General features: G+C 32.6%; 1 protein-coding gene across 2 annotated transcripts; it reads right to left on the bottom strand.

The window, feature by feature from the left end:
- Positions 1 to 7876: 7876 nt before the first annotated feature.
- LOC143205230 (uncharacterized) lies at positions 7877 to 12329 on the bottom strand. Of its 2 annotated transcripts, none has more exons than XM_076418394.1 (3): positions 12289 to 12329; positions 11836 to 12232; positions 7877 to 8211 (listed from the first exon to the last, which is right to left on the bottom strand). In XM_076418394.1, exons 1-3 carry the CDS (start codon positions 12298 to 12300, stop codon positions 8051 to 8053), a joined length of 570 nt encoding a protein of 189 aa, XP_076274509.1. In that variant the 5' UTR covers positions 12301 to 12329; the 3' UTR covers positions 7877 to 8050. The 2 variants fall into 2 exon arrangements, with proteins under 2 accessions (XP_076274509.1, XP_076274508.1); XM_076418393.1 differs by lacking the exons at positions 11836 to 12232; positions 12289 to 12329 and adding exons at positions 8267 to 8663; positions 8717 to 8784.
- Between the last annotated feature and the right edge of the window lie 3321 nt (positions 12330 to 15650).

Below are 15650 nucleotides of genomic sequence, written 5' to 3'. Positions count from 1 at the left end.
AATATAATACTTGAGATTGAGTAATAAGATATAGGATGTTTGTTGATGTTTCACAGTATAAATATCGATTTATTGTGTTAATTTATAATCATAGTGTCTGAGTTTTCTATCTTTACAGTCATAGGACACATGGATTAAAAAAAAATTAATAATTAATAATATAAAAATAATATAAAGTCTATATATATAGTCTATATATATATATATATATATATATATATATATATATATATATATATATATATATATATATATGTATATATATATACTATAATATATTTTATTTTGCATTATCTAATCATAATTTAAAATATTTAAGTACTAATAACTGACAAAGTCTGCAGCTTATGATTATTTTAAAGAGCTCGACACTTTAAACAGGGTATAGAAACTATTGAACATAATTGGAAAGTTATACAGGGTTAAAGTTACTTATCCACATTGAAAGAGACCACAACAAATGATTAGCTCGATTCTTTGTATTTTCTGTGCTTGGTTGGATCTAGAAGGTTGGAAAATAATTTAGTTTTTTCCCAATATGTATTACCCAATATGTGTACCTATCTAGTAATATATATTAAATTTATTTATTTATTTATTTAAAAACCTATGAGCTAATGAAATTGGGACTCAAAATAGTTGAATTCTAATCCACATATCTACAACCATTATAATAATATTCTGAAATATAAATAAATATCTGAACATTGAAGAAATAGCCTTGTTCCAGACAATGGAAAGAAACTTTGAAAAGTCCTTTTTAATAAAATGGCGGCGTTTTATGACTTTTCTAAGTTCTTTAAAACGGTATACAGTGATATATACACAATGAAACCATAGTATAGCGCGTTTGAAAGGCAACGGTCTATACAGAATTCTAGATTATTCTGTCAAACATTATTGTTTTAATAAATATTTGAAAATAGACATTCCAGAAGGTCATTTTTATTATTTTTTACCTTTTTGCTTATTCCAATGCTAAGATGCCAATGCTTTAAAATGATATACAGTGATATATACACAATGAAGCCATAGTATAGCGCGTTTGAAAGGCAACGGTCTATACAGAATTCCAGATTATTTTGTCAAACATTATTGTTTTACTAAATATTTAAAAATAGACATTCCAGAAGGTCATTTTCATTATTTTTTACTTTTTTGCTTATTCCAATGCTAAGGAATTGATCATGAGCTGCTTCAATATGGTTAAACTATTAGTAATTCAATTCTCTACCAACACCAACTTTAACTCTACTTATGTTGTATTAGTCTTCTGTTTTTCAGATCAAATTCGTTTTTAGAGCAGTTCGCTGTGTCTGTCATCCAAAGGACAATGTCGCCACACAAGTATGCGAGGAATTCGTTCACTTTTCATTCGACCATATTGAAGCAGATGTTTGAAGAAGTTTAATCTAAAACTGTCCAAACCGAGAGCCAGTGTATACAGTTGAAAGCAGAGCAAAAATATCATAAATAAAATCGATCACAGTACGCTTTGCATATCTTTAGACATTCAGCCATTTATCAAATCCGAATGTGTAAAACAAAATAGATCTGTTTATGTTTATTGTGAGTATTCGTACAAGTCTAAAAATATATTCGTATATAAAAACTAACTGCTAAATAGACATCTTTCATTATTAGTGGTATTTTTTGATAGTTTTTTATGTAGCCTTTTATCACAACTTGAGGGTCAAATTTTGTTACCCTATTACTTATTTTGGATTTGCCTGTATTTGGGCCACACCTGTCTTTTTAATTTCACTTACCTTCATATGTATTTTTCAATAGCAGCTTACACTTGAATCGTTCAATTCTCCAATGATGCAATTACTAGAAAATATTCGTAATATTCTTTTGAAATGAACAAGCAATTACAAGCATAGGTCCTTGAATAATATCTCGTTGGTTAATGAGTAAATTTTGATGAAATATATCTTTACAGTTTTTGTCAAATTTCTGTTCAGTTTTTAGCCCAAAAATTTCCATGAAAGCGTAAAAAGTTCTTATAGCTTTAGAATAGTGACGAACAATAAAACAGTCAATGCTCGTAAAACATTCTATCAAATTCAGTTAAACCAGCAAACGTTGTTTTTAAGTAATATAATTATAGTATTTTAATTCATTTCTGAATGTTGTTTAATATTTGTGATTACTTTGATTTTAAATGCCAAAGCACATTAAATCTGAGTCAGAACCTGTAACCGATTGTGTCTCTAATCAGTTACTTCAGACAGGACCGAGATAATGGGGCCACTTTTGCTAAAATGAGTTAGAGAAGTAAGTATTGATACTATTAAATAATAAATTGTTGCAGCCTTTTTGGAAACATTTTTAGCGTGTTGCAGCTGCATTTACTGTTAATATAAGTACTGAGAGCATATGAATAGAAAGAATGGCACAAAATTTATAAAAATAATGAGTAGACTTTTGTATATAAACACAATTTAACGTAATAATTTGAGAAAAATCTGTTGATCTGGAAAGCATCCATAGAAAACTAGTATTAAATTTGTGTGTTTTATGAAAATTATTTTCTTTTAAACAATGCTGTAAAAAGATTCACTGTAGAAAGAGACACTGTCTACATTATTACTTTCGGTTTGGACAAACACGATCGAACATACAGGAAAAGAAATTGTCAAATGGTGTAAAGAATTGATCGATAGATTAGAAATTAACAATTTGGTAATTGGCTTCAACAGTAATTCTGATAGTGAAAGTGACTGAAAGACACTTTTTGTTTTGCGTTTATTACCCAAAGCTGATAATTGCCAACACAGAATGATAAGAGCGGAAACAACTAAAGTTGAGTATATAATTGATTAAGCTGTTCAGTGCAATCAATTTGACGGTTGTGACGTTTAAAAATAAATGGTGATGGAATTATCATTTATGGTACTGCTTATGATGTATATGATTAATTTTTAAATTAGAAAAATATTTTTCTGTAAAAATGGTAACAGTAATATTACTAGAAATTTAATTTGTTACTGCCCAGGTGTATATATTTTTGGGCCGAAGAGCCTAATTATTCAATCAAAAACACTTTTTATATGTTAATAATGGGTATACTATGGGAAATAATAAATATGAAATTTAGAACTGTATTGGTTTTTTATTATTACGTTCAGAAATAAGTTATAAAATACAGGAATATCTTTACATATAAAAATTTCTGAATATGCATGGCAATATAAAGAACTTGAAACATATTATTTTATCACTGCATAACAGGAGTATTTGCATCATTTCTATGTAAACGGTTTGTTTACCAATGACCATGTCCATGAGCAAGTGTTGGTCCCCAAGCTGCTTCAGCGTAGATGGCACCAGCTGGTCTAGCTATAGTTGCTGGTACAGCTACTGGTCCAGCTACAGCTACACCATGAGCCAAACCATGACTAGCAAGACCTAAGCTCAAAGAGGGTACTACAGCTAAAGGAGTAGCAGCTAGGGGTCCTAAAAAATATAATATTAATATTTGTGTTAAAAATGGTGTCTATTGAACTTGAAATTGAAAAATTGTGGAATCGTAAAAATATGTTAGATGAATTGGACCTTAACAGTTAACGTTAAAGTTATTGACTTGCAGAGCGACTCAGAAAGTGATAGTTGCCGAATATAACCTTCCAAATGTGAAATTAAGTACTGATGATTAGCATAAATAAAAGTAAATAAGTATATAATTAATATACTATAATTATCTCATTTTCATTCACAAAAATTTACACAGCTAGTAATAAAAGAAACTTATTGGAAATATCGTAATCTAAAAATGACTTATAAAGGAAACACTGAAATGAAGGACACTTTGAACTTTAACTTAAAAGGCAAATATGCTCTATAATGAAACTAAAATGCGTTATTTGGATATACAGTTGTTAATTCGGTGAAGTAAGGCTTCACGGTATACCACTGCACAACAAACAAGCTTAGAACTCTAACTCACAGGTGTTGTGGTAAAAGAGTTGAAATATAATAAAATAAAACTTTAACATACAAATTATTGTATAACTCAGATCGTATATTTAACTATAGTTTAGTAGTCCTTCGTCAATATATAATATAATTTTGGTTTCATTATTTTATTTAGATCAGAACATTGTTATATGTAAAAGCCAAATAAATTAATATTTAAAGTTCATGTGGTAACATTGCGAAGTTTTGACGTCATGGATTTTAAAGACGTTAAGACGTCTACTGTTTTAGGGTGAACTGATATGGCTCGGTGAATGCAGGTAAAACGAAATGAATCAGTGGTGTTTACATTATGTGACCGTTATTTATTGGCAATATAAAATATGTAGAAAATACAAAATAGATAAAACGGATGGCAGCGGTGTTACCTGGTGACGAGGTGGCACGTCTAAACGAAACGATGGTCGGTTACTGAATGATCGGAAATACCCTTCAAAAATATCCCAGATAAACGTCTCGGGGTTGCCAGCTATTCATTATCGGATTCTAGTTGGCCCAGCTGGCACCCCGCCCGTGTTCGACATTTGGGATTATATTTCTAGGTATTTTGTAGACCGTTATTCCACTATGTAAAATTCGACATGCCTCAAGGTCGCTACAATACTCCCTTGCCTGAATTTTACATACAATTATTTGACACAATTAAAATACAAAAATATAGAAAAAATAATCAAATACAAAATACTGATATACCAAACAAAATGTGCTGCATGAAAAGGGCTTTGAAACATATGATAAATCGAAACGGTTGTGGTTGGTACGGTTGCGATCTGGTATGGCTGTTGATATATTTCGGTCCTACAGATACCGTTGCTTCATCGTCGCTTTGGCACTTGAATGTGGTCCATCGACGACGTTGAAACCAAGCTATTTTTCGGACAGGGCTCCCGTAATCGACGCTGTGGGAGGATCGATTGTTCGACAACGTGATAGCTTATTTTCTTCGACGACGAAACGTTGGCAATTCTGGTACCTCGGCGAAGACATGACGACTCTACGATGACTGCAATTGGTACCTAGCTTCTGGAGCTGCGCTGTGACTAATCCGTAGAAAAAAAAACATATATAACGGCAACGTAAAATACACCATATTGCACGTTTTATTTATTGTACACTCTTTTGAATTGAATAAATATTCTTATGTGAAGGGTTGGTAAAACAATATCAGTTATTTTAAATCTAATCTGTTATATATGCGCCTTTTAATGTTCAGAATTTAATCGCTTTTCTGGTAAATCAATAAGTTCCTCAATGTACGATTTCTGGGTTTACTGAGTGACAATTTGACTCATTGATTTTTACAAATATGAAGAAGCAAGTTGTACAGCAATAAGGTACAGCAAAGAAGGTTTTGTAGAAATTGGAACGAATAGATATCGGGTGTCCAATGTACGGACTGTATAGTGTATCGAAGTTTTCCAGTTCAGCTTTATCAAGATCTGCGGATCGCTAAGGATGCGTGTAGTTTGGCATAGTCGGTATGGAAGGTATCGCCTTTGCTATTATGTTTTACGCTGATAATTACTAATTACTATGATGTCGAGCGATTAATTTTATCGACTCTTTTAACGATTAGCATACCAAGATATTTTAACAACATATATTAGGAACTAAAATGAGTAAACTAATTTTTATGCTACATCGCTAAAAATTTTACAGGATATTTTTCGAAAACTCTATTCAGTATTGCTTCATTGAATAAATATACTAACTAGGACACGTTTAGACTTATAATGCAGGAACAAATCAGTTTAATAGTAAGACTCAAATGTATAGGCGATCTTGAGCTGCAAACCCGAAATATAATTGAACAAATTCGGTTTGGTGCAAAAGAAGCTAACCCGACATCAAGAGAGAAGTTAGAATACGAGGTAAAGTACCATCTTGAAATTAGGATATTGATAAACGAAAGACGAAAAGATAGAAGGGTATGACAGAATCAGAAATGCGGTAGACAAAATATTATGTAATAGAATTAGCAATCAGACAAATCAAAAGATTAGAGAATATAAACAGAGTTGCTTCGAAAAATTTATAATTAAGTTAAGCACTGAAGCAACGATAAAAAAGCTGAATTATTTGCAGAACATTTAGCTAACGTATACCAACCGAATTATGTAGAATCTAAAATAGATATACATCTTATTTATCAGGCCGTTGTAGCTGTAAATCTGATTTCTCCAATGGAAGAACAGAAACTCCTACAGAAATTGGCAATAACCTTAATCCTAATAGGTTATTAAAAGAGTTTCCACGAGAAGCAGTAATAATGTTGACATATATATTTAATGCCTGTTCACGACAGAATTATGTTTCGGAATATTTTAAGGTTAGTCCAATAATTATGCTTAAAAACCTGACTGACTGTCAGAACAAATGGGTCCTTACAGACCTGTTTGCTGCTCCCAGCGATATAAATATTATTTGAGAAACTGCTGTTAAAGCATATTAAAACTTTGTACAAATAGATTTCCAATTTGGTTTTCGAAATAATTACTAGCGAATGGACCAAATCCACAGAGTAATAGCGGTTCTTAAAAAGGCATTTTAAAAAATAAATACTGCACAGCAAAATCCCTGGACGTCACACAAGCTTTTGATTGGGTATGGAATTTATGATTAATCTACAAAATAAGCAAATTGCTACCGCGGAATTGCTGTCGACTGCTGGATTAATATCTTTTCGAAAGAAAATATAGAGTCCCTTATGAAGGAGCACTTTCAACGCTTTAACCTGTTTCGTCTGGATTTCCACAAGGTAGTATTTTACCACCAATCCTATATCTGCTCTATACTGCTGTATATAAAAAAACAGTACCTGGGACATTTACCGATGGCACAGTTATACAGGCAAAAGATGTATCTTTGGCTAAGGCTGTAGAAAAAGTACAAATAGCGGTCAACAAGAACCACAAACGGACTAGAGACTGAAAAATACAGCTTAATAGGTCCAAAGCTGTCCATGTTAAGTTTGCGTTGCGGCGAAATGACAAAAACTTAGTTATATCACTAGACGGATGCCCGATTCCTCAAGCAGAATTAGCTAAATACCTTGGAAAATATCTCGATAGTAAGTTAAATTTGAAAAATATTGTTAGTTAAAAAGCAGAGCAGATTAGAATCAAAGTCAAGCAACTGTACTGGTTAGTAGGAGGATACTGTCAGCTTGACCTAAAATCAAATATATTGTTTTATTAGTCAATCGTAAAGCCAATTTGGACTTATGGGGTACGAATATGAGGTTGCACTAAGACATTAAACAAACTGGTCATCCAACGCACCCAAAACAAAGTTTTACAACTAATTACCAATGCTTATCGCTACCAATGAAGTACGATGACCTCGAAATCAAATTGATGCATGAAGTGATCCAAGATTTCACCTTAAAACATGAAATAAGATTGCTAAATTACAGCTACTGGACAACACGCGGGCAATCAAAAGATTGAAGCAAAACGAAGCACACGAACTTGTTTAGTGTATAAGTGTATTCCAAACTTTGGCTTAAGTAAATTAGTTTTATTTTAATTCGTTAAAAAAATACATACTGATGTATTAATCCCGTACTCGGCCTAGATGTGTATTAATACAGGTAGAACAAATGGTAATAATAAGTTAATTTGCAAATTTATATTGCACTAAGCATATCTAATGTAAGATGTATTACGAATGAAAGTAAATTCTATGTTAGTAATAGAATGTGCATTATATTCGTAATTATATTGAATATATAGCATTCATATATAATTGGTTATATTTCCATTAAACCCATATAAACTTATATTGGATAATATCGCTAATACGTTTTTAATAAGTATTGGGCGGTTGATTAACAATAATAGCTAAAATTACATTAAATGTTGTAATAGGGTACTATTGGAAATAATAGATTAAGAACTTTTTAAATGTACTGTTTTTATTATTGCGTTTCAAAATAAGTTATATAATACAGAAAAATGTTTACATGTAAAAGTTTCCTGATATGCATGTCAATATAAATAATTCGAAGCGTATTATTTTATTAATGCATAACAGGAGTATTTACATGCCTTCTAGGCATTCAGTTTGTTTACCAATGACCATGTCCATGAGCAAGGGTTGGTCCCCAGACTCCTTCAGTGTGAACTGCACCAGCTGGTACAGCTACAGCTACACCATGAGCCAAACCGTGACCTCCAAGGCCTAAGCTCAAAGCAGGTACGGCAGCCAAAGGAGCCGCAGCTAGGGGTCCTAGGAAATATATTAGGTTAATTTTCGGGTACAAAATTGTTTTTATCGCACTTACCAACAATAGCAGCAGAAGTTATTGCTGGTCCTACTACGGCAGCATGTCCTGCACTAGATCCTACAATAGTAGTATGACCAGCAGATGGACCTACAATGGTAGCAGATCCGGTAGAAGGCCCTACGACGGTAGCGTGACCAGCGGATGGTCCTACGATGGTAGCAGATCCAGCGGAAGGTCCCACAACGGCAGCATGACCAGCACTAGGTCCAACCACGGCGGTTGATCCAGCTACAGGTCCAATAACGGAAGCATGTCCCACAGTAGGTCCGGCAAGGACAGCTCCATGGGCAAGTGGACCAGCAACGGCTACACCACGTCCTAAACCGAGACTGTGACTACCCCATAAACCACCTGGAGCAGCACACGCTACCGAGAGAAGAGCAAAAGAGGCAATCTATAAAAATATTGCAATTAAAATTAAATAAATCATTTTCAATTCGAATTTACCAAACGGTTCATAATTTCAGATATATTGGTTGTCTAACGCTTTTAAGCTGACTATGGTATTCATTTCGAATTCTTTCTTGTATATATAGTTCAATCTTTGACCTTCGCTTGTCTACATACCGGAATATATCGTAAAAATATTAATATTGTTGTTTTTTATTTAAGCTTTTGACTATCTCCAGTAATACTCCCATAAATTGCGTGAGCATGGAGGATTTATTGTAATTTTCATTTTCATTATTTCGCTGATATTATTTTTTAAACTATATGTTTTACCATTTTTAATTAATTAAGTTAATTTAATTAACTGAATTTAATAGTTTGATTGGGATAATTCGGTATATCAATATGATAGGATCAGGCAAATAAGTTAATGGATTCAATTATAATTTTCGTCGGGAACTATTGACTAAAAACAGTGGAAACAGTCGATTTTCTCAAAACAGTCGAAATAGTTGATAGTCAAAAGTCTAGCGAGTGAAAAGAGTGATTATTATTTTGAGTCAAATGCACGGTTCCATTTTTTTTCCTTTTGTGATGTCAGACGAAGATGTACGATTTTTTTCTTATATAAAATTTGATAGAGGAAATGACGGAGATAGTGGCTTGGAGCAGTTCATTTTAGAATATAGCAAGGTAGAATAAGCGATATTGAGTTGTATTCCTACACGTACTAGCTTTAAAATGTAAAAAACGTACTAGCTATAAAAAGGCATGGAATTTTTATATGGAATGGAATAATACTCTAAAAATTTGTAATGATATCAACGGAAGTAACGCCCGAGATTTGCTGTAACTAACATAAGGTTAGTAGCCCTCGCTAGGATTAAGCTAAATTCCCAAAATAAATAAATAAATGAACAATACTGTTATTAGTGCACTCACTTCCCCAGCTCGAGCTATGATGGACGCGCAATGCGTACAAGGGAGAAAGTTAAAACCCACACACTAGATACGCTGCCACCAAGAGCCAGTAGAAACCACTTTCAGTGGCGTTTATGTTTCGTTCAAGCTATCCATAGATCATAACCACGCATCAGTAACTTTAGCCACTTTCACGCCAGATTCTGAATTATAAAATAGTTATAATTTATATTTGCAGTTGCAACCATAAAACAATTATCTTTGATTTGCCATAATCTAAGATTTATGGAGAATATACGACGATTCGAAGAAATAATAAACTAGAGTACAACAAAATATATAGCGATGGATGGATAAATAATTAAATAAGTAGAGCATAGTGAATAAAGAATAACAAGTATAAAATAATATGTAGAGAATTATAAATTAGCAATAATAAATAGAAAATAATAAATAGAATATAAGAAATGAACGCTAATAAATATTAAATAATAACTAGGACATGATAAATTAAGATTTAATAAATATTAAATGATAAATAAAAAGAGAGAACTGGAATATCCTGTGAACCAACTCACCATTTGATGAAACTCAGCTTGGACGGTACAAGACATAATAACATAAACTGGACGAGAAGAATGTGCTGATTTTGACCGTCGCTTCTCTAGAAATGGACTTTTATGAAGTTCTAACATCTCTAGGACGTCTGGACACATCTGGTAAATATAACCCCCGAAGGAAGATCAACAGTGTTGGCATTCATGGTAATTATTTATGTTGATAAGTATTCGCAACGGTGATAAATAATATAATTATAAAAAGGGGTAATCCCACCTGGTTCTTATATTATCGTTCAAACTTTATGTTTTAAACACTTGTACGACTCAAAAATTAAAAGGTCTAAAATACCGAACCACGAGATGGAATTCTATGTATCATAGACATTGAGAACAATTTATGATTTCTTTGAATGGTACATGTCTCTGTGTGTGTTTTAAGAAAAAATATATCGAGAAAATATAAACATATGAAACTCAGTTTTACAAGAGGTGACTTTTTATCAAGGGCCTTTTGCACTTAATCGAGGAAACACCGAGCTAAATGATTTTCACCAGTTTCTGTTGAAATCAGCTTAACACCAGTAAGATGTTAGAGCAACTTGGAGTAGAGCGAAGCAATCGGTATGCAAGTCTGTATGATGAATAAGATATATTAAATCTTCCCGGCCAAATTCTTTACAGTTTTGCCGAATCATTAAGGATTTGTGACAGTGGCACTTAATGTGGAACATAAGTATCGAGCTTTTTTTTGATCGAGTCTGATGTAAATGGTTTAAAACTAATTTATGTTCGATGCTTAAGTAAGATCAAATATGTTGGTTGGTTATTTTAACGAATTTCATCGATTACTAGTAGAATAATTAACGAACTATTAGTCGACCAGGTTGAAGTTCATCTTTAGTATCAACATTTTCGGAATGGAGAGCATTTGATGCTGACTGGTGAAACCTATATATTTACGACCTGATCCAATATGGACTGTTAACTTTCAAGCGCTCTCTAATATGGCTTAATTGAATAAGTATTAATAGAGATATGCGACTTTAAAAATGCAACATTTTCTATAATTTTTATTTTTGGAATGAAATGCTCCGTATAGCTTGGACTATATTTGATCAAATGTTGTTTGAAATAATTTCTTCAATTGTTAAACAAAAGTTCTTAGAATTGATATTTCCGTAAAATTTATTGTTTTTAAGACTTATCTATATTTAGAGATAGAAACTGTAATCTATCGGTAAATTATTTTAATATTTTCAATGATTTACAAACAATTATAAATATAATTTTAAAACATATTTTGTAGTGATACGGTGTCCCTATATTTTAAAAAATTTATAATGGGGGAACGATTGAAAATAATACGTTAAATATTTATATATAGTTTTTTATTATTGCGTTTTGAAATAAGTTATATAATACAGAATTTTTTTTACATGTATACATTTCCTGATATGCATGTCAATATAAAGAATTCGAACCGTATTCTTCTATGAATGCATAACAGAAGTATTTACATGCTTTCTAGGCATTCAGTTTGTTTACCAATGACCATGTCCATGAGCAAGGGTAGGTCCCCTTGCTCCAAGGCCTAAGCTCAAAGCAGGTACGGCAGCTAAAGGAGTAGCAGCTAGGGGTCCTAAGAAAAATATTATGTTAATTTTCGGGTACAAAATTGTTTTTATCGCAACTTACCAACAACAGCAGCAGAAGTTACAGCTGGTCCTACTACGGCAGCATGTCCTGCATTAGGTCCTACAACAGTTGTATGACCAGCGGATGGTCCTACAATGGTAGCAGGTCCGGCGGAAGGCCCTACAACTGTAGTGAGTCCAGCGGATGGTCCTACGATAGTAGCAGATCCAGCGGAAGGTCCCACAACGGCGGCATGACCAGCACTAGGTCCGACCACGGCGGTTGATTTAGCTACAGGTCCAACAATGGAAGCATGTCCTACACTAGGTCCAGCAAGGGCAAGTCCATGGGCAAGTGGACCAGAAATGCCTACACCATGTCCTAAACCGAGATTGTGACTACCCCATAAACCACTTGGAGCAGCACATGCTACAGAGAGAAGAGCAAAAGAGGCAATCTATAAAGAACATTACAATTAAAATTAAATAATAAATTTTGAATAATATATGTTACCAAACGGTTCATATTTTTAAATATATTGGTTGTCTGTAATTTTTAAGCTGACTGTGATTTTATTTCAAACTTTTCCTCGTATATATAGTTCAATCCGCGACCTTCGCTTGTCTACATACCCTACATACATATTTAAGCTTTTGACTATCTGCAGTAATAATCCCTTAAATTGCGTGAGCATGGAGGATTTATTGTAATTTTCATTTTCATTACCGTTTAAACTGTAGAATGTATGAATGAATTGATGAATTTGCAAAAAAGTAACTTCCTTTACTTACATATTTTTCAAATTGAGTTTATTTATATAAATCTTATAGATTAATCTATTATAATTGGCTTTTAACCAATGACTTCTTGGCATTTTTTTAGTAAAACCATAATTTTCTCACTGTACAACTTTTAGGATTTCTCTGCAAAAACTAAGCTAAGTGATATTTACCAGGCTTTTTTAAAACCTTATTTACAATTATGATTTCAATGTGCTGCTCAACTGTGGTTATATTTCTTAAAATGTTTGTTGAGGTATACTTTAAAAATTTATTGTTAATTTTGATTAAATGTTGCTTGATATTATTTTTTCTATTGTTAAATAAAAGTCTCAAACACCCATTCATTATTAAAGAAAATCTACTTTACCAGCCCATTATTTTATATTTTTTGTGATGATAAAATCTAATACTTTTTTAAAGGTTAATAAGGGGGGTATGATTGAAAATTATACTTTTAACATTTTGGATATACATTGGTTTTATTGGTTGGTTTTATAGTTTTCAAATAAATTACATAATACCGGAACCTTTTACAAGTAAAATTTCCTAATATGCATGTTAAAATAGAGAATTCGAAAGGCATTCTTTTATGAATACATAACAGGAGTATTTATATATTCTCTGGGCCTTCAGTTTGTTTACCAATGACCATGTCCATGAGCAAGGGTAGGTCCCCAAACTAATTCTGCGTGGATGGCACCAGCTGGTCCAGTAAGAGTTGCTGGTACAGATACAGGTCCAGCTACAGTCACACCATGAGCCAAACCGTGACCTCCAAGACCTAAGTTCAAGGCAGGTGCAGCAGCTAAAGGAGCAGCAGCTATAGGTCCTAGGGAAATATTATATTAATCTTGGTGTAAAAAATGTGTTTATTGCACTTACCAACAACAGCAGCAGAAGTTACAGCTGGTCCTATTAAGCTGGTAGTGTGTCCTGTACTTGGTCCTAGAATAGTAGCAGATCCAGCAGAAGGCCATACCACGGTAGCGTGTCCAGCGGATGGTCCTACTCTAGTAGCAAATCCAGCGAAGGGTCCCACAACGACGGCATGACTAGCACTAGGTCCAACCACGGCGGTTGATCCAGCTTCAGGTCCAACAACGGAAGCATGTTCTACAGTAGATCCAGCAAGGACAGCCCCATGGGCAAGTGGACCAGCAACGGCTACACCATGTCCTAAACCGAGACTGTGACTACCTCATAAACCACTTGGAGCAGCACACGCTACGGAGGGAAGTGCAATAGAAACAATCTATAAAGAACATTGTAATTAAAATTAAATAGATATTTTTCAATATCAATTTACCAAACCGTTCATAATTTCAGATTGGTTGTCTAACGCTTTTAAGCTGACTATGACATTCATTTCGAACTATTCCTCGCATATATAGTTCTATCTTTGACCGTCGCTTATCTAGATACCAAAATATATCGTAAAGAAATATCAATATTGTTGTTGTTTATTGACGATTTCGTCTATAATTATCAGTTTGAAAAACATTTTTTGGATATAATATTTCTAAACTGTAGAATGAATAACTATGTTTTACTATATTTTAATTAACTAACTGAAACCATTTAAATTGATTTGACGAATTTGATAATTTCATAAGATCCATTCAATATATCAATATGATCTGATCGATATAATCAATATGGTCAGGCAATTATGTCAATGGGTTCACAATTGTGATATATTTTGCAAACAACCTCAAAATTATTTAGTGTACATACATTATTTTTTACATTTGTTTTTGAATAATAACAGATCTCCTAAAATTTATTAATTTAATTGTAAATATTTTAAATAGCTTCCCATACACTATAGTTGACTCAAAGTTATACTGTAGTACTTTACTTTCATTTCACACTCTTTTAACTCATATTATGGAAATTTACAAGATTGCCGATTTAGTAGCTAAAGAGTGTCCGGATTTTCATGGAGCTGTGATATGATTTCGTGCCTCTTGGTGAATCTCTAGGTTTTAATTCAATTCTTTATTTCTTACGTCTAAAGGTGTGTTGCTGCGTTACGAAATACCTTTTTCAAAAAACTTCCTTTATTTACATGTTTTCAAATTGAATTGTTTTATGTAAATCTTACACTCTAATTTATTATATTTGTTACTTTTGATCAATGCCCGTTTGGGATTTTTATCGCAAAAATTATTACTTTATCACTGTACAACTTTTGGGATTTCTCTGTGAAGAACATAGATAAGTGATTTTTAAACACTTTAAAACAATCTCTACTCCCTTAAGAGGTTGGAACAACTGGGAGTAAGGCTTTATGGTAGATACCTCAATACCTTTCAGTCAATATTTCTCAAGTATTGCGGAATGATTAAAAATATGTGTAATCTAGCGTAATCGTAGTGGAAGATGACGCCTTTCCTATTAATTTTCTCACTGATTATTAATACCAGCTTTATTTGGTGTCCAGTATTATGTAAATGGTCCAAAACTATTTATGGCCGATGTTTAGTTCTGCGGATATGTTGTGCGATGAAATATGTCGGGTTGCATCGATATTTTAAAGAATCTCATCGAATTTTTCAGCCATTATTCGACCGAGTCGAAGCTCTTAATTAATGTCGACGCACAGGCTGTCAGATTTCAATAAATCGGCTCTGCATTTTTTTTATTCTTCACGGTATAAAAATGAAAATGCAAAATATGATGAAAATGTCCATCTTCATATCCAAATACCAACATTCTTTGACTGGTTAGACGTGTAGTGCTTTCTTAATATTTAACATTTCGTATGGGACGTTGCTTTTCAAGGGTACTATTATAAAGCCGTATTGATTAAGCATTATTAGAGATATGCGAGATATTAGAGATATTAGAGATATTTAAAAATATCTATTTATAAAAACCGATATCAATTATTTCTGAAACTTATATTTTACGATGTTAATGTGCAGTATAACTGTAGATATATTAAATGTTGTTTGGAATAAACTATTCCATTGTTAAATAAAGGTCCTCAAAATTGATGTTTTAGTAAAATTTACTATTTTTAAAATGTATCAATTTAAAGATATAGAATGTAGTTTATCATCACCTCATTTTAATATTTTCAATGATTTT

This window comes from Rhynchophorus ferrugineus, unplaced genomic scaffold (genome assembly GCF_030347505.1).
Source record: "Rhynchophorus ferrugineus isolate W39M unplaced genomic scaffold, kcgeb_rfMv2 rfM11, whole genome shotgun sequence".
NCBI lineage: Eukaryota > Metazoa > Arthropoda > Insecta > Coleoptera > Curculionidae > Rhynchophorus > Rhynchophorus ferrugineus.
Note: the sequence above shows the minus strand (reverse complement) of the source record. Positions and strands in the feature narration are given on the sequence as shown.

Coding starts and splice junctions, on each gene's coding strand:
- LOC143205230 (XM_076418394.1), bottom strand. Junction 8,212..11,835: donor AACTTCTGCTGCTGTTGTTG/GTAAGTTGCGAT, acceptor TATATTTCCTAG/GACCCCTAGCTGCGGCTCCT.